The sequence below is a fragment of the Etheostoma spectabile genome, chromosome 12 (genome assembly GCF_008692095.1).
Source record: "Etheostoma spectabile isolate EspeVRDwgs_2016 chromosome 12, UIUC_Espe_1.0, whole genome shotgun sequence".
NCBI classification, from domain to species: Eukaryota; Metazoa; Chordata; class Actinopteri; order Perciformes; family Percidae; genus Etheostoma; species Etheostoma spectabile.
The window spans coordinates 5,775,473-5,800,542 of NC_045744.1; the positions used below are offsets into that span (position 1 = coordinate 5,775,473).

The following is a 25,070-nucleotide window of genomic DNA, read 5'->3' on the forward strand; positions in this document are numbered from 1 at the left end:
TGCTGGTTTGCCCTTTTTCTTCTTTTTCAAATGTCCCATCCATATATATGTGCAAACTTTTGCGCCATCCATCTAATGTCTAACTTACCCATCCATCACTTGTGCAACGTTAGCGCCATCCTATATATGTGCAACGTTAGCGCATCCATACTCCCAGTGCAACTTAGCCCCATCAAGCCCAATGTTTACTGTGAATGAATGCAAATCTGTTTAGTTGTTTTAGCGTGGTCAAATGCAACGTAATAGATTTACCACCATTTAATGAATAGGTATGATGACATAAACAATAATAACAAAACTCCAGTAAAATGATGTGAAAGTTAGGACTAGATTAGGACTGGAAAGCTGATTCTGGTGTCCACTTGGCCCAGGTGTATCTGTTAAAACAGACGGAGACAACTTCTCTCTAGCTAAGGTTCCATCCACTTGTCAATTGAATTACAGAATCTGAAGTTTGGTAAAAAAAAAAAAAAACTCATGCGAATAGAGCTGGTGAAAGTGTTGATGCTTCATGAAGACCAACGTGTAACCCAGCTAACATGTGAAGACCACACCAAAACCACGAGCTAACAGGTGAAGAACACACCAAACCCACTAGCTAACTTACTTTAAATGTGCAAGAACTATAGACCAGTAACAGCTTAAGTGAACTGACAACATGAGTTATACAACTTACAGTTCTCAAAGACTCACACACACAATCTCAGCTGGTTATCCTCCGGACAGCTTGCTCTTTTTTTCTTTCTCTCACTTTTTCTCCGTGTGGCGCGCGCACCCGCTCGCGGTGTGTGGCGCGGTCCGCGCTATTCTCCGATAAGACGACCACTTGTACAAAACTAAAGTAACGAGCCAATTTGTAAAATGTAAGGAGTAAAAGTACCGATATTTGTGTTAAAATGTAAGGAGTAGAAGTAAAAAGTCGCCACAAAAATAAGTAGTAAGTAAAGTAAAATATCAGAAAAATCTACTTGAGTACAGTAACGAAGTATTTGTACTCCGTTACTTCCCATCTCTGATTTCCTGGACACCTGTTTGTGACACCTGGGTTGTGGAAACACGCGTAAAAAGGCTCTTCTATCAATGGCCAAGTAATAACCACCGGCAAAGATTAATTTAGTTTTGCAGCACTAACAGATTCAAGCTGGCATGTATTGTGCTAATCTGATCTCACAGACTGTAATCCTATCCACAGCTCTAATCCCACTGTCACTCGCCTAATCCTGTTTCTGCGTGCGATTATCGCCTTTGAATTTCGCAATAGCAAAAGCGGGACGCTCTCTCTCTATCTCTCTAATTGCATTTTAAGAAAGGATTTTTGTATCACATTAACTCTTCAAATTGTTTCTCCTCTGAGAGGCGAGGGGGAAAAAATTCAATTAATTTCCGGGGCTACTTGACTTGTATCACAAATGCTGTAGACGTGTTGTCCTTTACTAATATCACAAGGAATTATTCTTGTTTTCTTCTTTCTATTCTATTAGGGTTACTACAAGTTTATAAATCACTAATTAACTCTACTTACAGTTTTCCATGTATAGTCTAAATCCCATATAGCTGAAATGAGAGTAGCTACAGCAACCAATGGCATCTATTCAACAAATCAGCCCAAAGTCCAGAAGTCCATTTGTATGAATTGGCAGTGTGTAAATGCAAGTAGTGCTAAATGCTACTATTACTACTATATAAAGCTATATATTATGTATCTGGCAACAGTATGAGTAATGGACAATGTAGAGGATGCGGTGCACTGTGCAGTCTGTGTGTGTGACACAAAACTAATCAAGACTTACACTAATTGGACCTAAGGTGGTGCCACTGTTTCAGGTCAAAAAACAAGGACACATGATGGATCATGACAAGCCAAAATGGAGATATGACAACATTTGTGAGAAAGTGGGTGATGGGTTTACTGCTGACTTGTTTCAATTCTCAGAGTGTCACATAATAATGTTTTTACAAAATGGGTATGTTTTGCAATTTTAGAGTTAGGGTTGGATAATAATAATGGATATGAATCTGAATATGTATTATTGAAACTGTTATGAATTTGAGTATGTTGATATGAAATGGATATGTATTATTGCAATGAATACAGAATGTGTGTATATATATATATATACACAAACTCATATAAGAAACACTGTGAATATAAATATTTTTTAAGGTTAAGGGGCAACATGTTGAAATTGTGGAGACACTATGTATTCCTGAAATGGATGAGGAATTGCTAAGTGTAGTATTGCAATTAAATTAAGATATGTATTACTTGTACAGTATGAATGTGAAATGTTGCACAAATGACAGGTGTTTATTGACAGACACTCCCATTGATAAATGACTGTCCATTGTCTGGCACCTGGGGAACCAGAATGGGAGGATCAGAATGTATTTACAACCCGGTTGTGTGTGTTGAAAACAAGCTTGATGAAGGTCCAGAGGGACCGCAACGTTAGTTTTCTTTAATAAATGGTGATGCTGCAGCTACAGCAGAGTGCTGGATTTTCCTTTTTTTCCCAAAAGTTAGGGTTGGAATCAGGGAAAAAGGAATTAAGACCAATGCCATAGGTTTGACAGGCCCAGACACTGCGATTTTGACAAGGAATGCACTTAAAAAAACAAAACAAGATTGACACAGAGAGAGCAATTGAGCGAGTGAAAAACAGATGGACAGCTATTCTCGTTGTCTCACATTCTTGTGCCTTGCACCACCAGCGGGCGTCTCACCTTGTAGATTCTCTTTCATGTTTTGGCATCAACATAGAGATAAGGGAAAGGGTAAAGTTGAATGATATACCTAACAGCTGGCGCGGGGGAGGAACAGCGTGAAAAGGCGTTGAGAGAGTTGAGTCTAAGTGACTGGCTGTGCCCTCAAGCTCCTCTCCTCCTCTCTCCTGTGTCTAATGGGAAGATAATAGCCGAACTGACAGACTGAAAAAGCCAACAAGAAACCGGAAGTTGTAGACGGAGATGGATAGGGATAATTAGGAAAAGCCAGATCCGTTATAAGGCTGAAGGTATATTAAGATTAAAATAATTTCACCCCTTATCATTCAGTTTTCCTTTTCCCCTTAAGTAACTTTAAGGTCCCTTAGATTACCTTGAAATCAACCCCATTTTTGAAAGTATTTATACTTGAAATAATTTTTGCATGGTATTTAAATGTATTCACAATCAGTAACAATCTCTTAATTTAGTAGTGGCGGAGTCTGCCAATCTTGTGCTGAATTGAGATCGCCTCCCTAAACACGAGGGATTCACAGGAAAATAATGCATCTATGTAATCCGGGGAAAAGTGAAGTGTTTGTCAGTGTGGTTGGCCACATACCACGAACATGACTGTTTTCTGTTAAAAAATGTGAGTTTGTATAGCTGTGACACACCATTTACTCTTGTGTTGTATTACGTAGCTGCTCAACGAGCGTTTTCATAATTATTGTGTGACAATATTACATATATTCTGTGGAGGCTTGTTCCAGTTTTTATTGAAACTATGTTTTTACAGAGTCAAATATTTAAATCCAAGACTCATGGCAGCGTCATGTCTCCAAATGAAAATACATGTATTCTAGATGTAAGCGGATGCATTTACATAATATTAAACTTCATACATGCATTGCATCATTTTATACACATTTATTTCTCAATTTAGTCTGATGTATTAAATTAAGGTTCTTGAGGTTAAAAGTGACGATGATAGAAATGTTAATCATGCTAATGTCTGAAGGATGACGTCTATCTTGAAGTTCATGTCACAAGCATTGAATAGTTGCTACCTAAGCCTATGCAAAACTGGTTTGTATGAAGCTTTCATAAAAATAAAGCATGATGAGGGCTGATTCCTTTCTACAGTATGTGTGAATATAAAAAAAAGCTTTACCTTTATAGTGTATGAGTTCAAATAAATCTAAATGTTTGCTCTGATGTAGTTTGTGGTAAATCTATACATTTTAACCAAAAAAAAACACATGAACATAAATCTACTAATACCAGCATAACTGGAATAATAACGCTTCAATCTTGGCTTTAAATTGTCAATATTGATTTATTGGTGCGCACACACACACTTGGTGAAGCAAACAAACTCTCAAGCTATGTGAGGTTGTATGGTATGTCTGTGTGTTAGAGAGACAGAGACAGAGAGAGGGAGGCTAGATAAGTAATCATTGTATCAGTGGTGTTATAAAGGGGCCCAGTGTGATGGAGGGATAGGGACGGCTGACACTGAGAAGAAAAGACAGGCTGTTGTCACTGATCTTCCGTCACATAAGCTCACAGAGAAGACGCACAGCCAAACTGATCTGACAAGGATGCACACACCATGGAATGAGCAGACCAAAGAATGTCTCAGTGTATGTGTGTGTGTGCGCCTGGATTAGACTGGTTTAAACACAAATCTCTCTAGCATGACAGTGAGATAGACGTAAGACTAAACCCCTCAACACATGGAGAAAGAGACATGAAAGTGATCCCACTTACTAAAATAAAAGGCCCTGCAATGTGACTCCGCTCTTATCTAGTGAAACCTGCTTGTTGTGATCAGAGAAGACCGAGCACAGCCAAACAGACGACACTGCAATAGGAATAGCTCTCTTGTAGTAAAAGCTGTATGTTATGGATGACTGAATCCTGGCCTTGTTAATTGGAGAGACATTTTCATTGTGGATGCACCCACAGATATCCCATTAAAAATCTAATTAGTAGGGAGATCCCATGTGCAGACTGCACAGGAGAGGAACCCATACGGATCCAAGAACCAGTGCCTGAACTATAGCTTCCTGGCAGCACCCTAACTTGAGATTAGCACAGTGCTACTATACCTTAATATTGAAGCACATTTGTCTTGGTCAGTGACTGACACAGCGCACAGGTGTCTTATTTCCTTTTCTTTGGGCTTGAAACTTTTGGCGAGAAGCCAGTGAAGCAAGAAATGTGAGGATCACACGGCTATGAGTGGCTTTGGATTCCACGCATATCTGTGGCTGTTGTGCAGATAAACAGCACATTTGGATTGTGTCCGAATCTTTTTAGACAACATCCAAAGAGAACATTTTATCTGTTTATGTCAAATATTGTAGACAGTCTATATATATATAAAATAAAACTATACTGAGCTAAATGAGACACTTTAACTACAATGTGTTTTGGGTTTTTATTCTTTCATTACTGGCCACATGAATTACAACTGTTGTCTACACATGTGCAGTGTGTCTTTTAATGCAGTGTGTGACAGCAGTGTCAATTACACATTAGCCTTATAACCATCTGCTTATAACACCCCCCCCCCTCCCCACACACACACACACACACACAGTGTTGATTTTACTGCCCAGAGATTGGCTGTATAATTTGTTTGAAATCATAAAAAACACTGTCGACTAGCAACGTGGCTAATATTTACCCCACATGTCTGTCTGGCCAACTACCTCAGTGCATGTGCGTGTGTGTGTGTGTGTGTGTGTGTGTGTGTGTGTGTGTTGTGTGTGTGTGCGTGCGTGTGTTTAACCTGACTGTTCCATTTAACCAATGACTATAAACATGCTGTCAAAAAATGGTCAGCAAAATGAGAGAAAAGACAGATAGAGATACAGACAGTAGGAGAGAGAGGCAGAGAGAGATAAATAAGAGGTATTTACCCGCCCTCTGCTCTGTAGGAATGTAATCTTGGCTCAGAACAATGTGGTAACACATAGAAACCCGCTGCAACAGCACTACTAATACAGATGCAACACGCACACACACTTGGCCTCTTTTCTCAGGACACAGACATAATGACAGTGGGTGTGTCAGGCTGGCAGGTAGACAAAGTACAAGGTATATGCTGTGTGTCTCTGTGTGTGTGTTCAAACTGTCCTCCATGGTGGACAGTTGCCACACCTTTTTTTTATGGCATGGATAGCAGTGTCGGGGTAAACAAGAACCTTCTGCTGCTGTTGGGTTCACAAAAGGTTGCTTGTTGATGTCACATCAGCCCATAAGCTCTTGCTACATAGGTTTCTATATATGTGTGTGTGTGTGTGTGTGTGTGTGTGTGTGTGTGTGTGTGTGTGGGACTGTGTGTGTCTACCAGGGTGTTATGTGAGCTACCCTGTCCAGGGATGGGCGTGGCCTGAAGTAAACAAGGCAAAAAACAGACTGAGCGGGAAATCAAGTAGAAGGAGCTGCCAACATGGGAGGAGAATGAAAGCAAGCAACGGCGGACTAGAATAGGCTTGCATCAAATTAAAGTGGGATGGTACAGCCCTTAAAAAAACTGGCAGTTTACCTCTGTGTGGTGGAGCTCCAATGTTATAGTTCATTCACTGTAGAGAGTAACCCATATTACTTCAGACTCATTCTAGTATAAACAGGCATTATCTCGCTTGCCTTATCTCCCTCTGCAACCTGAGCTGACTATCATACCCCAATCTGATTAGGAATACTTCAGTGAGGCAAGAAGAGAACTCAAGTAATTACAACCACTGAGGTTCAAAGTAGGCTACTTCCTCAACATTCTTCTTGTAGTTTTGTCAGATATGGTGTAGCAGAAAGGAGCATAATGCTGCACCACACTTTTCCGCCTGTCTCATCGGTTATTCTGTGTGCGTTTATTTAGTTGTAAATAGGAATCGTTATACAAATTTATAATCAGCATCTGCTTAAAAGTTAACCATTAATAGACAAATGTTACAAAGCTAACAAGTTAAGTTAAGTTAAGTTAAGTTCTGGCAGCCACAATCCTTCTCCAAATATTTACCCTGCTTCGACATAGCTGAGCTCGTGTGCCCGCCGTGTTGCACCGGAGCGCGTATGATCACAGGCAGACGCAAAGGGCTGCGCTTATAGTCTAGTCTAAGTGCCAGTGAACACCAACACTTAGTCATGTAGTGCTGGTACAGTCACAACATATGCATGACACTCCATGAAAACCTTTTGTATTTCAATTGATTAATCTTCCTTGGTGTAGTATCATCCTATCTATTCTTGTATTTCTCCATGAAATCTTCCATGAAACAAAGTTCTTACTCTTTTTTGCTATTGTCTATACGATACACACACACCCTGCTCTAATTCCCTCACTCTACAAGTGTGGTTTAGTGCATGACATATTTTTTGTGGGTGATTTTTGTATGTACATGCATGTGTGCTTGTGCACCATGTAAAAAGGAGGCCAGAGAGAGAGAGAGAGACTGTTGGGGAAATGACTGGGTTTGGGTGTGACCTGCTCAGCTATGCACTGGTGATCATGTGAGACCCATTCTAATTATAGACTTCTCAAGAAGAAGGCCGATCCTCTCTCATGGGTAGAAAGTGTGTGTGTACATGTGAGGGTGCACAGTGTGTGTGTGTGCGCGTGTGTGTGTGTGTGTGTGTAGGGGGTGCAAGACTAGCAATGGGGAGCAATGTGGCTTCATGTAACAAAACTTAATTGAGAATTTGTCCTATTTCAACCACTGAACCTGTGTAAAAGTAGAGTAGGCCATGCACTTTTTCAGGCTGTGGGTTTGTGGGTCTGCGTAAGAGGAAAACCTGTGGTATGTGGTGAATTTGTCCGTGCCTATAAGTTTGTATTTTAGGTCTTATCTTCTCGTTCATGCTTATACGTCCAACAACTAATAGCCTTTGCATCTGTTTTCCTCCGTCTTTTTTTGCTCTCTCTCTCTTATGCTTTCTCCCGCTGTTTCCACTGTGGGTTATAGAGAGCTGCTCTGTTTTTCATTACCAGTGGAAAAAATGGGGCACACGGTTAAAAAAAGAATCCCCTATCCCCATTAATACACAACTCCTAGTGGAAAATTAGTCCAAACTACTAAAATAGGCCCCTTGGTGCCCTCAAATAGCCTAGCTACTCGTTTCCAGTGGCTGTCCTTAAGCTCAGTGTAAATGACAATTTAAACATACGTTCATGTATCAAGATCCTTTCGCCGGTAGATAAAAGCTCCACTGTGTTGTCAATGAATGTCTAGCAGTGGTCACTGTATTGCACTGAGGGGTCACCGACATCCAGATAGTCAGAAGAACATTTGCGTTTCAGTGTCTTACTTCTTGGGACTTGATTTTGTAATTCAGGCCACCAGTTCCACTGGTTATTATAACTTTTAATTTCACTTTTGACATCTGGGAACACAGCAACATCCCTTTAATGATGTTGGACTGGGAAATGAATGAGCTTTCAAGCTCTCAGGTCAGATCACAGGTTGTAAACAAGCCACCAGTTCAGCCAGATTTTCTACTTCTGAGCAAATCAGAAATGTTGGCCATAATCAACCGTTGTCTCAGAAAATTGTGGTAAGTATAATACATCAAAGTTGAACCAGCAAGTGGGTCTATAAACTGTGATGGATGGTTACAACTGTCACAGTTTTGCAGTCTTAGTGTTCTCTAACTAATATGTTTGGCAAAATTGCTTGTTTCTTGAAATATCTCACTAGATAGGGAGTACTATGGTGGCAATCTCCACAGACAGGAATGACGGCCAAAACTATGAAATAAGACTCAAGATGTAAAAAAACGATGACTTAATGTGGCTTGTAATTTTGACAATCACACATGCACGCACGCACAGGCGTTAGCACATTGTGAGGAAACTTGGGGAGAGTTCAGCCTGGGCTTGACAATGCTCCTCTGTCCACATCTGGAAATAAACACTGTTCTCTGAGTCGACTCACACACACTGTCCTCATCCTAACCCTGCCCGGTTCACACACTGCCAATGACCACGAGTCACCAATGGCTGCAGGGGCAAAATACAAACAGAAGTGAAAAACACACATAGCCAAACCTGTGTGGGAGTGTGTGTCAATGCTGGAAACTTTGGGTTGAGGTCCGCCCATCTCTAGAGATCTTGTGCTCCGATAAAAAGACAGATTGTGAAAGAGAGAGAGAAAGAAAGAAAGAAAAAAAGGTGTTTGCTTTTCTCCTTTCCTGCTGCTGCCTAAAAATGGAAAATGTGTCCCAAATCTGCCTCTTACTTCGCTCTTTCACTTTCTCACAGACACACACACAGACACAGACACACAGACACACAGACACACAGACCCACACACACACACACACACACACACACACACACACACCCACCCCCACCCCTAGGTCTCTGCACAGGAAGTGGTTTGACTGAGCAAAATCTACATGATGACGCTATCGCCTCACTCTAGCTGTTGAAACATGTTATTCTTAGGACATCCATATGAGTATGTACATGTGACAGCCTATTCATCTGGGTTTTCCTGTTCAAACACTGACACACAGCCATGTTTTTCACTTTCAGACGGACAGTGCTGGTTTAGTAAATTCATGCAACAGTGTGTATGTGCAGTGTAATTGGTCCGACTGAGAATGGGACCAACTCATAAGTGACTGCTGAACAACCAGCAAAAACTCTTCTTGCTAGAGAATCCACAGTGCAGTGTTACAAATGCCTGACTTCTGCTTCCTGAATGTAAAAGCTGCCCCTCCCCCTTCCCTCCTCTCTCTACCCTTGATCACATGTTCCAGTCACCTGACCAGAAATAGGTGGGACCAAGGAGAGCACATGGCATGGCCAGATGGTGCACTTGAGATGTAGACTGCTATTTCCAGTTTATAACCCCCCCATATTTACTCAAACTGTATGTCAGACTGAGCATGCTCAATCTCTTTTCTGTGGCCAATGTGTCTGTCTGTCTGAGATCTGACCTTTAGACTTCCTTTTCACCACTTCTCCTTTCTTACCTTGAGTGAGTCGAAGCAAGCAATGACCCGTCCGTTGTCCACCTGACAGCTCTTTGCCGGATGAGCGAACTTGCACTCCTGGTCCGAGCGTGAGCATGTGCCCCTCTGGAACTCCCTGCATACCTCAAGTGTCAGCCACTTTGTGTCACGCATGTGTGCCATGTTCATCGCCATGGCGGCAAAAGTTATTCCGAGCTGTAATCTGTTCAGGCGTGAATAAAGTACCCCTCGTGCTTCAATTCAGTTTTTTTGTGTGTGTGTATTTGTTGTTAAAGTCTGTGATATGTGTATGTGATGTTGAAATGAAACATTCAAAATAAAAGTTCCTATCGATTGAGAGGGCTACTTTTCCAACACAAAATGTTGCAGGGCAAATGTGATTGGCTAATCTTTTGGATCAACCCACCACAGAAGAAGTGTTTATATCAAGGAGACGACTAGCAATGAAATTGCCGCGCTCTGCCTGACTTTTCTCTCTCAGTGTTTCTTGCTGACCTCACAACATTCACAAGCCAAGGAGGCAAACAGATGAGCGGGCCAAACACAGAGCCCTTTGGTTAGGTGCAGTGAAGCAGGCAACAGAGGTGATAGTCTGGGTGTAGCCTGCTACAGGAAAGTTAAGGACACTGAGGACCGAGTGGAGGCTTAGAGGGCTGAAGGCGAACGTCAAAGGCAAGGTGGGTGCGATGCTGCGTGGGCCTGGTGGTGTGTTGGGCTGCTGTGGTAAGGCTGTTCGGCTGGTGGAGGGTCGCCCGGTGAGGAGAGCTGAGGCTGGGGCTTGGCTGTGAGAAGTGGATGGTGATGGATGAGCAGGTCTGAGCGTAGGCTGCGAGGTGGGTGTAGCCGCTGTCCTTGTACTCGTGTTACTGTGGCAGCAAGCGAGCGAGGCGGGGCGGAGGGTGGAGCTTCAGCTGTAGAAGCAGGTCAAAGCTGCAGCAGACATGAGGGAAGGCACTTCCTCTGGGGAGAGAGAAAGGAGGGAAAGAAAGATTAGGCTAATGATACAAAGAAAAATTTTAAGGTTAATTTCTCTTTCATAGAAGGTTCTGACCTGCAGCATTTTTTATCTGCTGCTAAGCTATGCAGCTGTGGGCATGAAAATATGTAAAATGCCAGAAATGCAGTGGGTGTCAGCTCAAAAAAATACAACTTTCACCCGCTTTGCTTCTAAACACACATGGTGCGCAAACACGCTCCATCACGCCACACCATTAACCCCACACACACACACACAACACACCCACACACACACACCACACCACACACACACACACACACACACACACACACACACACACACACCACACACACAACACACACACACACACACACACACAACACACACCCCACCCCACACACCACACCACACCCACACCCCACCCCACCCAGGTCAACGCAGGAAGATCGGATCAAATCCTGTATCACTTACAGTTGAGTACAGCAAAGCCGGCCATTGCAAATGTGTTTAGAGGTGAAAGAAAGGGAAGAGAGTGAAAGCAGAGAGGAAGTCAAGGCAGGGCAGGAGGTTAGTCATTTCCCTTCTTGCGAAGCGGTGTAAAAGTGGGGACCAATGAGTTTGCAGAGTGGCAGCAACATTCTGGGCTGAGCGCCAGGTGAGAGCAGGGGGAGGAGTAAAAAGAGGAGGCTGACCTGCCTGCTGCTAGAGGAAGAGAAAGAGAGAGACAGGCAAAACTAATCACTATGCTCACTAGTTCTATGTGACTACCTGATTTCTCCCAAAACCAAATCATATATTTTTCTAACAAACAACCTTTGATTAAAGATCCCAGATAATATTATTCCCCATGAAATCAAGCATTTCTAAATAAAAATCAGTACCATGATGATCACAGCAAGACTCATAAACCAAACTTCCCATTTATCAAATGCAGATGAGTGCTTTTTTCATGTATTTATTTGATCATATTTGCAGTGGTTTCTATTTTTGGTGAATGCATTGTACAAGGTTTGCTAGGGGAATTGTGGGCCTAGTGTGCTCTTATCTGTGTAGAGAAGTGTTTTTTCCCAGAACAGCATGTGCACCTTCAGCAATGCTTCAAACCGCTTCTAACTTTACAGCACTGCAACACCGCAACTCGCTATATCAGAGCGCTGCAGCAGTACAGCCCAGGTCATGATGACCCAGCAACATGGATATATGTTACAGCGTGAAGGGAGGGGAAATCTGCTTCGTTTCACCTTGAATAACCCCTATGCTAGCAAAAGTAGCTTTACAGCTACAAATGACCTTTGGAGTGCAAGCATAATCATAACACAAACACTACAACTGCCCTACCCCTGCAATACACAGGCTCACACACAATGTCCATATCATGCACTTTAGAGACTAAAACCAATAAACTTTTCAATAACATTTTCAAAACAACAGAAAAGATGTACCACCTTACTGCAAAATATTTTCATTGACAGATAACATTTTATATGATGAGAGGCGACCATCTTTTCGTGCCAAAAAAAACATTTTGAATTGCGGCAAGATTGCATGTCTTGTTTTGGAATAAGACTTCATAATTGTATCTTCATTGCTGTGAAAATGTCAGTCAGCCAATTCTAATCTCTCTGTGTAACCCTGTATGCACTAGCACCTGTGTTTTTAATATCATATAATGTTGATATTACAAGTAATCCGTGTGATACGGCTGATGGCAACACAGTTTTACTGTCCGAATATACATTGTAATAAGTTGAAGTTAAGGTGAGCGCGGATGATCTCAGAACTCATCAGACTCAACTCTAACCACAGCTGGACACAAAGTAATGAGGTAGAATAGAGATATCTATTATAAAATGTTTTAAACTGAAGGTGCCAGGGGCTTTCTTCAATCAAATGAGAGAATGTGATGAATTGATGCATGAAAATGTCCCCCCCCCGCGTTCCGTCTGGCTGCCTAATGTGTTTCTATGGCTGATGAGCACATATCTATGAGAGAGACGATGTAGCATGGTGTAAGACAGAGCCAGAATGATAATGAGCGCTCATTATGTTCCATCATGTCTGGACATGGGTGTCCTTCCCCTATTGATTCTTCATCTCTATGGTCTTTAACGTCAGTATGCCACTCCCTCTATCTAATTCCTCTTTAACTGATCTTTGTTTCCAAGGCATCCATTTCAAATGACTGTTTAACATGATCTACTTCTCTTACCTAACCACAGAATGTATGCTATTTTTACCAGTGGATCCTACTCTACTTTGGTCTTGCTGTTTTTCCCCTTCCCCTCGAACTCCATCCATGCCTCTGCCTTTGTGCCCTCAATGTGACTGTCTGGATTTGTTCTCGTCCAACATCCTCCAGCAGCACTCCCTATTGCAAGCTGGTGCAAGGTCAACCACACTGGAGGAAAGAAAGATTGCGTAGGGTGTTTGTGCACCATGTTAAAAGGAGGCCAGAGAAAGAGAAAGAGAGAGAGGGAGAGGGAGAGAGAGAGAGACCGTATGCTTCCTATCACCCTTTAGGACACGTGGCAGAAACATTACATGACTGCAAGAAGAGGAAGTGTGTGTCTTCAGTATCAGCACATCACCATCAGCTCCCAGTCATGTGACACCAGCATATGCCTCAACGGCCCAAACCATTTCTGGCTCAAAAAAAGCAAGTCTGACCGTCTTCTATTTTGCCTTGGTTATGCTGTCGGAATACACTCTTTACCGCCACTGAAAGCGCAAACTTTGCAGAACTGCCAGTGACTTGCATGGTGCACTGTGATGGATGGCGCTCAGACATTATGAGGTTTTCTTAAACACAGAGAGCTGTATTGTTATTAAGGCATGTCTCAACTGATTGAAAAGTTACAGCAATTAAAACAACATGCCTTTTGTTAATATGGGCTGGTCTTCAAGTTGTCAATGTGACTAACTGCTAGAGACAAGAGGGAGCGGTTTACACTTATGGTAAGACTTCCTGAAAAATGGCCAAATAGTTTAGCATAGTCTCGCATTGCCAGACCTATCTTCACAGCGCTGTTGAGTAAGGTCAGGCTACACCACACTTACATTCTAGGATAGGAGAAAAAAAAAACGCTCAGGGTTGTTTGCATTTCTTTAAACCAATCGTCTTGGGCGGCGCTAAGCTCTGTAAAATAGTCTTGGGAAGGAACTTGTTCTGGTGGAACATTTGTATCCCACGAAAGAAAACGCCACATACAATATTTAATGAAGTTAACTGTTCGAATGATACAGTAACATGAGCTATTTAAATTAGCTGGCTACATGGCTAAACCTCATTTGCTTTTAACAGTATATCGCCTTGTGTACTTCGTCCACAGCAATCCCCACCAATTGGTCCCAAAACGTCCCAGTTAGATCGTAAATGCTTTATTTTTAAATCTTTACAATCATTCCTCGTGAGAACAAAGCAGGTCTGCCTTATTACACGTCCCAAATTTTCTTCAAAACATTTTTAGCGTGTAATTTGGTAGTTCAAAGTTTGTTTGTTTTTCTGGAAGCGAAGGAATTTGAGAACACACAGGGAGCAGAAGGTGAGGGGCATTAGGTGTGTGTGTCTCGTGCACCGGATGTCCCTCAGTCAGGCAATTATACTGGAAATGTACTTGGATTGATCCAGAATAAGTTTAGCATAGCTTAAAACCAAAGGGCATGAGTTAATGGAGGTTCTCTTCTGTGTAATTGCATGTGAAATAACATACTGGGGTTAACTGATGCAGTATGAGGAAGATGCTACTTGTTATACTGCAACATCTGCTATGGCAGCCTAACCAACAAACCACAGCTCATAGCTTGGACTTCCTATTTTCAACATGGACTGCAGAGAAAGAGGCGTTCTTCTCTTTTGGTTTGCTGCTGCTGAGTAAAAGGAGTTGTTTCAGCATATCGACAGAGCTGGAGTCAGGGTGACAGTGTGCTGAGACAGGTCATCTTAGTGGAGGACACCGGAGGGAACGTAACACCCCAAGCACCGCTCCTGCTGCTCCATGTGCTCAGAATATAGCGTGTCAATATTGCCCTCGCTGATCTTTTTGTACACACATACACACTAGCGCATATTTGGACACGTGAGCATGTTCTCCTCTCTGTCTCTTGAACTTTTTCGCCCAAACACACACATACTGGAGAGGCTGAGGGCTGCTACTCTATCCACGAAGCTCTTCTACATCACATGCATCCCTGAGTTGGCTACATTTCTTTTGGCTGAGTAAACTGCTTTTCTTTTGGCGATGTGACCTTTCATATTGGTTGAGAGATTGCACTCAGTGAGGTCTGCATAAAATGCGTAGAAGGGCAAGGAATGCATAGTAGATCAAAATTCAAATACAATTAAAGGCAGGTGCTGGACCAATAAAGACAGCAATGAAAACATTAGGGAAAAGTCTGCACACTGTAGCTCAACTATGTTGCTATGTTTTCATATAAGGGCAACAGCATGTTGCATTAAAATGAAATGATGAATACACTATGTATCTAAACTATATATTTCTATGTTTTTGAGTAGAGGGAAAGAGCTCACATTAAATAACGTGATTCTGAAAGTGAGTCTTTGGCTAGGAACCCACAACAAACAATGCCTATTGACTCCTCCGAGAGCAAACCTCTGGAGACAATTAGATCTCTTGTTTAGCATAAATGGACAGAGCTACACACGCGCACTGGCATGCGTGCGCAAACACACACACACACACACACACACACACACACACACACACACACACACACACACACACACACACACACACACACACACACACACACACACACACACACACACACACACACACACACACACACACACACACACACACACACACACACACACCTCTGTGTGTGCTGACAGAGGGTATTCTTAAGTTGTGGTGAATATCTGACTGTGTGTGCAACTCTGCATCTCTCTGTGTGTGTATACAGTATATTATGATGTGGTAAAGTCAACAGGCAGTCAGGGTAATGGCTGGCCTTATGGTTTAAAGTGACTATATGTAACTTTTACATGTTTCTGAGACTGTGTAATGTTCCATCTGATGATCATAAATGACCCGTAACAGCAAACGAGACTACCAGTGAAAAGAACACTAGTTTTAGTTTTTATTAATAACTCTGCCAGGGTCTGATTTTTCCAGTAAAGTTACAAAATGATTTACGGCTGGTAGACGGCGCTACATAGCACACATTCTGAATGGGTCACAGGTTTCAGGGTAACACCAAAAAAGCCTGTGTTAGTAAGTATCCAGCCAGGTAAAATGTAGCAGGAGATGTCTTTCTTGTATTTGAATTTTATTTTAGATGTTATGCTGTAGTTATGGCTGATACTGGGGCAGGGCGATCACAGAAAAGAAGGAAATTAAACGAAGAACAACTGAAAGCTAAAAAAGGGAAAGTGACAGACGAAGGACGAAACCAAGTCCATCTTGGTCGGGCTTTCAACAGATGGAGACCATTACGGGATTGTAAATGATTCAAAAACATCCCCAAATTGCTCCTCAGGAATGTAATATGTCTATTTCATTCATAAAATAACTTTACAATGCATGATGTGGTTTTACATCAGTAGCCAACATTAAATTATTTACTAACCCCTTCCATTTACCACAGACCTTTTATTCCTTTTACTCCGTGTTTGTGTTGGCATCCTAATTTTATTTTCCCTTGTCCCCTTGTACCTGTAGAAAGCGCCTGTGGGTTTCATGTAATGTGCTATATTAATCTCAAGTTATTACTACGTTGGTTGCTACAACAATCTCTTAATGCTTTGGCTCGTGACACAGTGACAGTGAAACCCGGTTTAGCTCACGATACATCCAAAGTAGGCTAAGTTACCGTATGCAACGCTAATGCAACAATGCATCTGCAATGTTTTCTCTTATTGAAAATTAATGATTTCCTGTCTAAGCAAAACATTATGACTAAGCAAAACACTATATGACCTCCTGGTAACGCTAACTCAGTAATATACAGTGTACACCGTAAAGAAAAGATGACAGGTGTCAGTAAGATGTGGTAAAAAAAAAAAAATACTGCTGTTGTCCAAAGCGGCCGCTAGAATCAACACTAACTGAAAGTTAGATTCAGTCGCTTTAATGAGTGGCTTATTGGCTCACATATATGTTGTCTGTGTCAATGTGCTTGGACATAGTCAGGCTGGTTTCCACATATACAGACCGGTTTCGCATTTAACTAAAACTTAAAGCAGTTTTTTGTAACTAAAATCGGCTGAAAAGTAGCACAAACTGTTAAACTGTCTCAAACCACACACACTTACTGATGTCTTAAAATGTTTTATTTTTATAACAGCTTTGTACATATCTATCTATCAAAATTTACATACATTTAGAACAGAATCTTTTTTCATTTCTGCGCATACAACACGGTGTCTTTTTATGTATCTAGGCTGTGTGCCTTTTGGTAATGGCGTACATAGTTTACCACATGTAAGCCATTTGCTTTTTTTTGGGCTTTTCCACCTTTAATGGACAGGACAGCTAGGTGAGAAAGGGGGAAGACATGCAGGAAATTGTCACAGGTCGGCCCCGAACCCTGGACCTCTGTATCAAGGTATAAATCTCTAGGTAAATGTACTCTACCAACTGAGCCAACCCGGCCACAGCCATTTGCTTCTTTATCAGTATATTACACGCAAACATACTTCACCAGTGACCAATTTCATCTTCTGCACTATTTATCTGTATCTGTTTTAATTTAGTCAATCATTTTTATGGAGGACAGGCCATGTTAATGTACCCACATCCACTGGCTTGTGTTTTGGGGCCTGCTTCTAATATATCGAGGCAAACAGAACCCGTGCAGTCACAATCATAGAAACAAAGGCTAAGCAGCGGGATCGCTACAAAGAGACTGTGAGTGAGAGAATGTGACTATTGGGGCAGGATTGTGTTATTAAATGTTACAAGCTGTAAGCAGGAGCTGATTCAACTTGGTTGAAGAAAAACAAGGACAGGCTTGTGTTGACACGTGTACTTCTGGACAGAACAGCAAAGAAATAATGAGACACTTATTACTGACCGCACAAAGAGCAACTTCGACATGCTGCTCGACCAGCTTATTATTACTGTTGTAGAGTTCAGATACAGGTGGACACTGACTTTGCTTCCTCTCTACTGCGTTATCTGATAAATAATGATTACTGACTAACTGAAAAGAATAGAAATAGGTACATATTATGGCAAGCTAACGATTCCACCGTGTTTCTGACAGTGGCGGAAGTCAATTAATGTATAACGTAGCTTGAAATAACATCAGGTGGAAGGTGTCTTACTCATCCAAAGCTGTGTCAAAGTGTTGCTCAAAGGGGTTGAAATGTGGTCACAACACAGTAGGAACATACAGTGAAGCCCTCGTGTAATAAAGGCTTAACCTGTCAGCGCAGATTCAGCCATGCACATAATCCTGTCTGTAGGGCAGATCCTAGCTTATCAGCAACACATAAATGCAGAGCAATTTGTACCCAAGTTCACATACAACAAAACACAGAGAGAGTTAGATCACCTTTGACATTACTGGCCATAATATTCACATTGACAATAACAACAGCACGCTACTCAGGCTTAAGAAAATTTATAGTGTACCAGCAGCAGAGCTACAATGAGGATTTTCAACAATGCAATCTGCCACACATCTGTCTGTGTTGTGCATGCTTGAATATGTGTACTTGTGTGTGAGTGCTACTGTCTGAGCCACCCTGAATCCCTCCAAGTCACAACAACAACAACATTCCTCATCATTGCCCCAACCACGGACACACCACCAAGAGGAAACCCAAATAGGCAAGGGGGAGGAGGGCAGAGGTGGCGAGGAGAGGGACAAAGAAGGGAGGGAGAGAAAGAAAGGCTAAAGCTTAAAGCTCTGAAGGTCCTCTGACTTTCACATACTTATGTATTTTAGCAGAATCATGTCCGGCTGTTATTCAGACAGTTTTCAGACTCCCCGAAATTAAGAATGGCAGTAAAAAAAACTTTTAAATTATTGTTTCTAACAAATAGCCGGTTATTATCGCACGTAAGAAAACAATTTGTCTGTTTACTTTGGCACGATCCTCACAGGCAAACTTAACTCAACTCCTGAAAGAAAGAAAACCATTACAGGGCAATCTCACGTTTTCTCCAAAAGCGTTAATAAAGTACGAAGGTACTTACTTTCACTCCAGTTTAAACACAGACAAGTAAAATCCCTCCATTTACTGGGTCTCCTTCTCCCTGACTTTCTCGGTCCTGCCCCTCTTTCCTTCTGCCTTTGACTTTCTTCCTCTCTCTCAGCTACTCCCCCTCTGTCAGACGCATTAAAACACTCACTTAGTCACACACTCTCTCACACACACACACACACACACACACACACACACACACACACACACCACACACACACACACACCACACACACACACACACACAGAGTCACCCTCTCACACACTCTCTCCTCCGGCGACCCGGAATGCTTGGCAAGATCTGACTGTACTGAAATACTGTGCTCACCATATAAGGTAGCAGCAGCTTCACATGTCACACGTAATTTACATGCAGCCAGGCGGGAGTTTGCCTTACACAGCACACACACGTAGACACACACAAACACACATGCAAAACCATGCTTCCCCCCTTTAGGCTGACGCAGCAAGGCAGGGAAGAGGTACAAGAGAATCAAATGTACCATTCTCCTTGTTAACCAAGCTCTGCAGGATAACTTCCAACATGTCCAATGTTGAGTCAGACGGAGGGAATGAAAGCTGAGTGGGCGATCTATTGATCCTCTTTACTGCTTCCTGGAACAACCATGGCCCTCCAAACAGACACACACACACATGCGCATGCACTAGCGCATGCACTAGCGCTACCCTCAGGAAGTAGCTATTGTGTGACTGTCTGCTTTGAGCCAAGAATGTGTCTTACTGTGTGTCTGTTTCTATGCCTATATCTATAAAACAAGCAGGAACAGATCAATGTTAACCCTGTGGCCCACATACTCAACACACAACACACACACACACACACACACACACACACACACACTAAGACAATCAATCCCCATATCTCTACCTATGTTTCAGTACAGGCGCTTACTTTGGAAAGTAAAGATTGCAGCACACACAGGAGGAAAGATTGCGATAAACCCATGAGACAAGGAGGTAGGTTATGAACCAAGCGCTTACCTCTCACATAGCCCTCCAGTTTGTGTGTGTGTGTTTGCTTCCGCGTGTCGATTGACTCTTTGATTATGCGTGTATTCAGACAGGCGGCGACAGCAGACCCCCAGGCACCGGCTGGACCATTCTCAGGCAGGCAGGCAGAGCGCAGCTAGGCAGAGCGACTGGCAGAAGACACGCAAGCGAGTGAATCAGCAGCGAATGAGTAGAGAAGCTGTGCGCAGCCGAGCACCAGGGAGAGAGAGAGAGAGCGAGAGAGAGAGCGAGAGAGAGAGAGAGAGAGAGAGAGAAGGAGAGATAGGGAGAGAGGGAGAGAGAAAGAGAGCAGGAGTGTTTGTCTGTGTAATTGTGTGTGTGTGTGTGTGTGTGTGTGGTGTGTGTGTGTGTGTGTGTGTGTGTGTGTGTGTGTGTGTGTCTACGTTGCAGCGTTGGCTGTGTGCGCTAGTGTCTCCCCTCCCCTGCCTCTTGAAGTGGCTATGCTGAGCTGTGCTGAGCTGTGCTGGGCTGTGTCTCTACTGACTCCACAGCCTCTGGATCGTCTGTCTGCTGCCTGAGGAAAGTGGTGCTCGCTGGGTGGCAGTAGCAACAGCTGTGGAGGAGGAGGAGGAGGAAGAAGAGGAGGAGGAGTGACTGCACATACAGATCCTGCAGTCCCTTCTCCCTCCCTCTCTTTCATGCTGAAGGCTGGCCACGCCCCCCCTTAAACAACACCAGGAAGTGCTGGTTCAGTTACAGCACCACTGCCCTTGCCTATCCAGTGAAGCTGAGGAAGGAGAGAGGGATGAGGAAGGAAACATTGGGAAAGCACAGCAAGATGATAAAGAAGGATCACAGAAGGGAAATCAGTCACAGAAAAAGCAAGAGCAACAAGGGGCATCACAAATGAAAGCTGGGATAATGATGAAGAAAGAGTTGGACAGAAACCAGTGAAACAAGGGATGTAATGTGGTAAGGACGAATAAGAAGAAAAACAGCAGTTGGAATAAAAAGAACAGGTTAAGGAGTGTGGAAGAAAGAAATATAGAAAGAAATTGACAGGGAGTTTGCGACAGATTAGGTCTGGCTTCTGTCAGGATCCCCTCTTCTGCTGTGGCATGCAACCCTCAGCACCTCAGCTCAGCCTCACACTCACAGCTCTTGCCCACACTAAAAAAGCAGTACACATAGAACTGCACCAAATCACATTGGACTACGCTAGTAAGTGGTTACACATTCAGTAACACACAGCGTGTAAATAATTGGGAATGGCTATCCAAAAAGATGCACACCAGTGCAGTTTGGTTACAGCTCAGCAACATCAACATATTATAATGTATAAAACGGGACAACTCTGGAGGCAACTGCTGCTGCCAACTGTCCTGTATTGTTGTTGACGCAAGGCTTCTGCCACCAGATCCCATGCATCCAGGAGAAAGCCAGAGCGGCTACAAGAGCCTCCAAAAATTTGATTTGGACCTAATGCTGCAATATCCGGTAGCCATGGAGATAGTGGCCTTGGCATCTGCAGGAATCTTTACAGATTTTGAGCTGTGTTCTGGCGCCAAGTTTTCTGTCTGATCCTGCCTTATGTCTATGACTCACTTATTGTGATCTAGGAGAAAGTGCATTCACAATGCTGCCTGAACTGACATTAGCTTTGCAATGTATTTTCATTTTGAAAAAAAAACAAAAACAAATCCCACACACTGCAGCTGAATTCAGTTGGACTGAGATCGCACCTGCATCCATATTCACAGAGAGATGTAAGAACCCTTTCTTACTTTGGTGTATTTACATATACATGTAGAGTACTACGAAGAATACCCCAATGCTTCTCCTATGTAAAACCGTAACACCTGACTTTCTGTTTCACCCCTTCTTTCTCTCTCTGGACATGTTTCTATAGCTGCAGAGCTCTGTTTGATACAAAGCTGGTGATAAGTCATCTCTAATTCACACAGCAGGTCCTTAAACCCCCAGTGACAATTTGTGGTAGAGCCCCAGCAGCAGTGCTAACCTTTTCCCTAGCCAATATTCTGGTGCAATGTGCCTGTGTACTCAGGGAGAACATAAAATATGTTGTATAGTCCAGACAAAAGGAAGATGTCATAGGATGCCATAGTACTGTTTTTCTGAGTTGATCAAATTTAGGTAGACAGTGTCATTATTAGCTACAACAGCAAAGAGCCAAGTGCATGCCTTGATCTGTTTCCAACCGTCATTCATTAGTGAAGGAAGGAGATTATTTCCAACTATGGAAACGGCTCTGCTAGAACACATACAGTATGTCTTTTAGATTAGCAGAGCAATCTGTTTTACTGCTAATCAATGGAAGCAGCCGGTCAGTCAAACCTCCGAATGGAGTTTTCCTTGACCCATAATGAAGAACCATGGTGATTGATGTTCTGACTCAATAGGAGACACATTAGCAACGCCTCCAAAGATCTGGGCGTTCTGCAAAACTCAGCCACTGACGTGGAATTTCCCTTCTTCTACTACAGCTGAGTTTATGCCAGTGCTTTTGCTCCTTTCTGTCCCTGCATCTCTCTTTTACTCGTCTCTATGAGTCTATGTTTTAACACACTCATGACTACATCTTAATTCAACAAAACCTCCCCACAAACAACCACAAGCACTTGTCTATTTCTCACAACCCGGGAGATCCATATTCCCCTAGTCTAATCAGACCCACAAATTAAATATAGAGGCAAGCTTTGCAGTTACCAGAGGTTTGCTCATTCAGTTCTACTAGTTTTATTCAGCATAATATCTTATCAAATGCACAACCGGAGACCATTTCTCCTTTTCTAGTTCTTCTCTAAGTGAAGTCCTTTATTTTAACTTCCTGCTCATGTTTTTTGTGTGTCTTAGAGATAAGAGGATGGTGTGAACGCTGTTCTCTACAGGAGATCAATGAGGCCGTGGAACTGTTTAGGTATGAGCAAAGAGCTGCAGCCATCAACATCCTGGAGTTGAGCAAACTGTTAAGCAACTGAAAACAGGAAGAGGTGTGTGTACGGGGTGTAGCTGAAGGGGAATTCCACCGATTTTACACATTGAGATTGGTGAACTAGTCATGGGGAGAGAGGTGCTAAAAAAGTAACCCTAAAAATGTCATTATCAAGTTTTAAGCATTAATTGTGAGATTTTCTGTTGCATCAATTATTTATTATCTGTATTTTGTGAGTCCTACAAATATATGAAAGTAAAGTCCTAAATTGGAGAGTAAAATGGTAATTTAATGAGGAAAGAACTCCCTCACACTCTATTCTTCACACAACACATTAACCCTAAACCAACACAGTCTGGAATGGGTGACCCCTATGCCTCTGTCAAGCCATCAAATCCTAACCCTTCACATTCGTTCACCCTTATTTTCTCTCCCTCCTCCCTGATGAATGCAACTTTCCACCTTAAGCTCCCCTATCATCTCAGCGCTCTGCTATTTCCCAGCACTCTGTAAATGACATTGGCTAGCTGATGTGAACTCTCACTCCACTGAGGAAATGTCCTAGAGCTCTTGTGTGCCAAAGTCTGACGGCTCATCTATCACTAAGGCCGCAAATACACATTACACTCCCATTACAGTCCATCGCAGCAGCAAATGTAACAGTACACGGTCTTACGGAAAGGCCCACAGCAGGGAGTTGCATTCAATGTTAGCCATTTAACTATTGCTAGTTTTGGAGGCTGCATAATGAGAAAACAAAACATTGCTTTGAAGAAATAGCTACACCTTAACAAAAGAAATTGTATATGTGACTTTAGAATACGTGGGGAGTATCCCACCGAAACAAAGATTGTTAAATATATGCTACACATTACTTAAAATGTACACAAAAGTGGGACAAATTGTAAATGTGTGTATGACAGAGTGGAAAATTCGCAGTCCACTTCCTCTGCTGCATACTTGTTGTTTTCTCTTAACCTTGCTCCACTTTGATGCAGTCAGGAGAAGCAGGTGCAACTCAAGCTGACAGTTTTGAAATACAGAGAGGAAATAGCACACTGTCTTGTACGTGTGTGCGTGTGTGTGTGTGTGTGTGTGCACCATTTACGCTTGAAGCTTATCTTGAAGATAAAATAAAAACGAATGGAAACACCCTTTGCAAAGAGGTCTTTAACTCCAGCTTCCAGCTATTTTTCTGTCTAAATGTAGCCTGCAGATATACTGCTGCGAATATCAATTAAACTCTACTTACATCCCAATCTTCTTACAAACTTTATATCGCCATAAAAAGCTGTATAAAGAGACAAATACTGCAAATGTTGGCTTTCCTACAGTTGACAAACTTAACGTCTTTGCAAAGTATCGTAGAAAAAAACTTTATCAACTGCACAATTATGAAATTGTATAAAACAAATCAATTGAAAACACTGAAAAATACCAAACGTAAAGCGGTCAACAGGCATTAAAGTGATTTTATAGCCAGTGAGCTTACCTGTGTGTCTGTCTGTCTATCGCTGACGTGCCACTGGGATGGACAAAGTCATTTCAACACAGGTCACACTGACGCAATGCACTATGGGACAAACTAACATCTTCCTATCTCTCTTCCTCTACTTCTCATCTCTCTCACTCTCATAATAGCACCTTCTGCTTGGCAACGGCCATACCACAAATGTGGTCAGGTTTACAGCGAACCATCACTGCGCAACATCAAGTCTCCATGACAACCACTCCTTATCTAATTTGCATCTTCTGCTTGCATTATCTACTGATGCCAAATATGGTCACCTTGTTATTTCCCCGCCTCTCTCTGCATCCCCCCCCCCTTTTTTTTTTACTTCCTCTTTGCCTCATATTGTCACAAGTGTGTGTACGTTGTGTCTAATGTACTGTATATGTGCACACAGACATGCACGCATGCGTGCAACCTGTGAGTGTGTGAAAAGAGGAAGTGCCTGTGTCTTTAGACCAGTTTGCAGCCTGAAAAATCAGCAGTGAAACAGCTTTTTTAAATCAGTAAGTGGAGTGTTGTAAATGCTGCTGTTGAGGGAATTAAAAAAGAAAGGGCAGTTGCAATATGTTATCCCAATTCACCCATGGCAGGTACACCGGATTTCACTTACCAATTTGGTTCTTCTTCTGTGAAGTTGGTGGCCACCTCCTCTTGCTCCCCCAAGGACTGTGTCTATCAAACTATCACTGGAATGTTGAACCAGGCCCCTGGAGCCCACACATACAGCAACACTCAGCAGCACTCAGCACCTGTCTCCGACTGCCAGCACAGAGAAAGAGACGCGGTCAATCACGCTGGACAGCACAGCAAA

General features: G+C 42.5%; 1 protein-coding gene across 15 annotated transcripts in view; it reads right to left on the reverse strand.

Moving 5' to 3' along the window:
* The window catches only part of mbnl1 (muscleblind-like splicing regulator 1), a 45,200-nt gene extending 20,802 nt beyond the window's left edge, over positions 1-24,398 (reverse strand). For 9 of the 15 annotated variants that reach the window (XM_032530979.1, XM_032530977.1, XM_032530975.1 and 6 more), the window contains exons 1-2: positions 19,824-20,089; positions 9,691-10,650 (exon numbers count right to left, since the gene is read on the reverse strand). In XM_032530979.1, coding sequence (XP_032386870.1) covers positions 9,691-9,864 — 174 coding nt within the window. In that variant the 5' untranslated portion in view covers positions 9,865-10,650; positions 19,824-20,089. Of the gene's footprint in view, positions 1-8,758; positions 8,917-9,690; positions 10,651-11,119; positions 11,262-18,813; positions 19,014-19,823; positions 20,092-24,238 lie in introns of those variants that run through there. The other 6 variants (XM_032530970.1, XM_032530965.1, XM_032530967.1 and 3 more) reach the window with 5 other exon arrangements.
* Between the last annotated feature and the right edge of the window lie 672 nt (positions 24,399-25,070).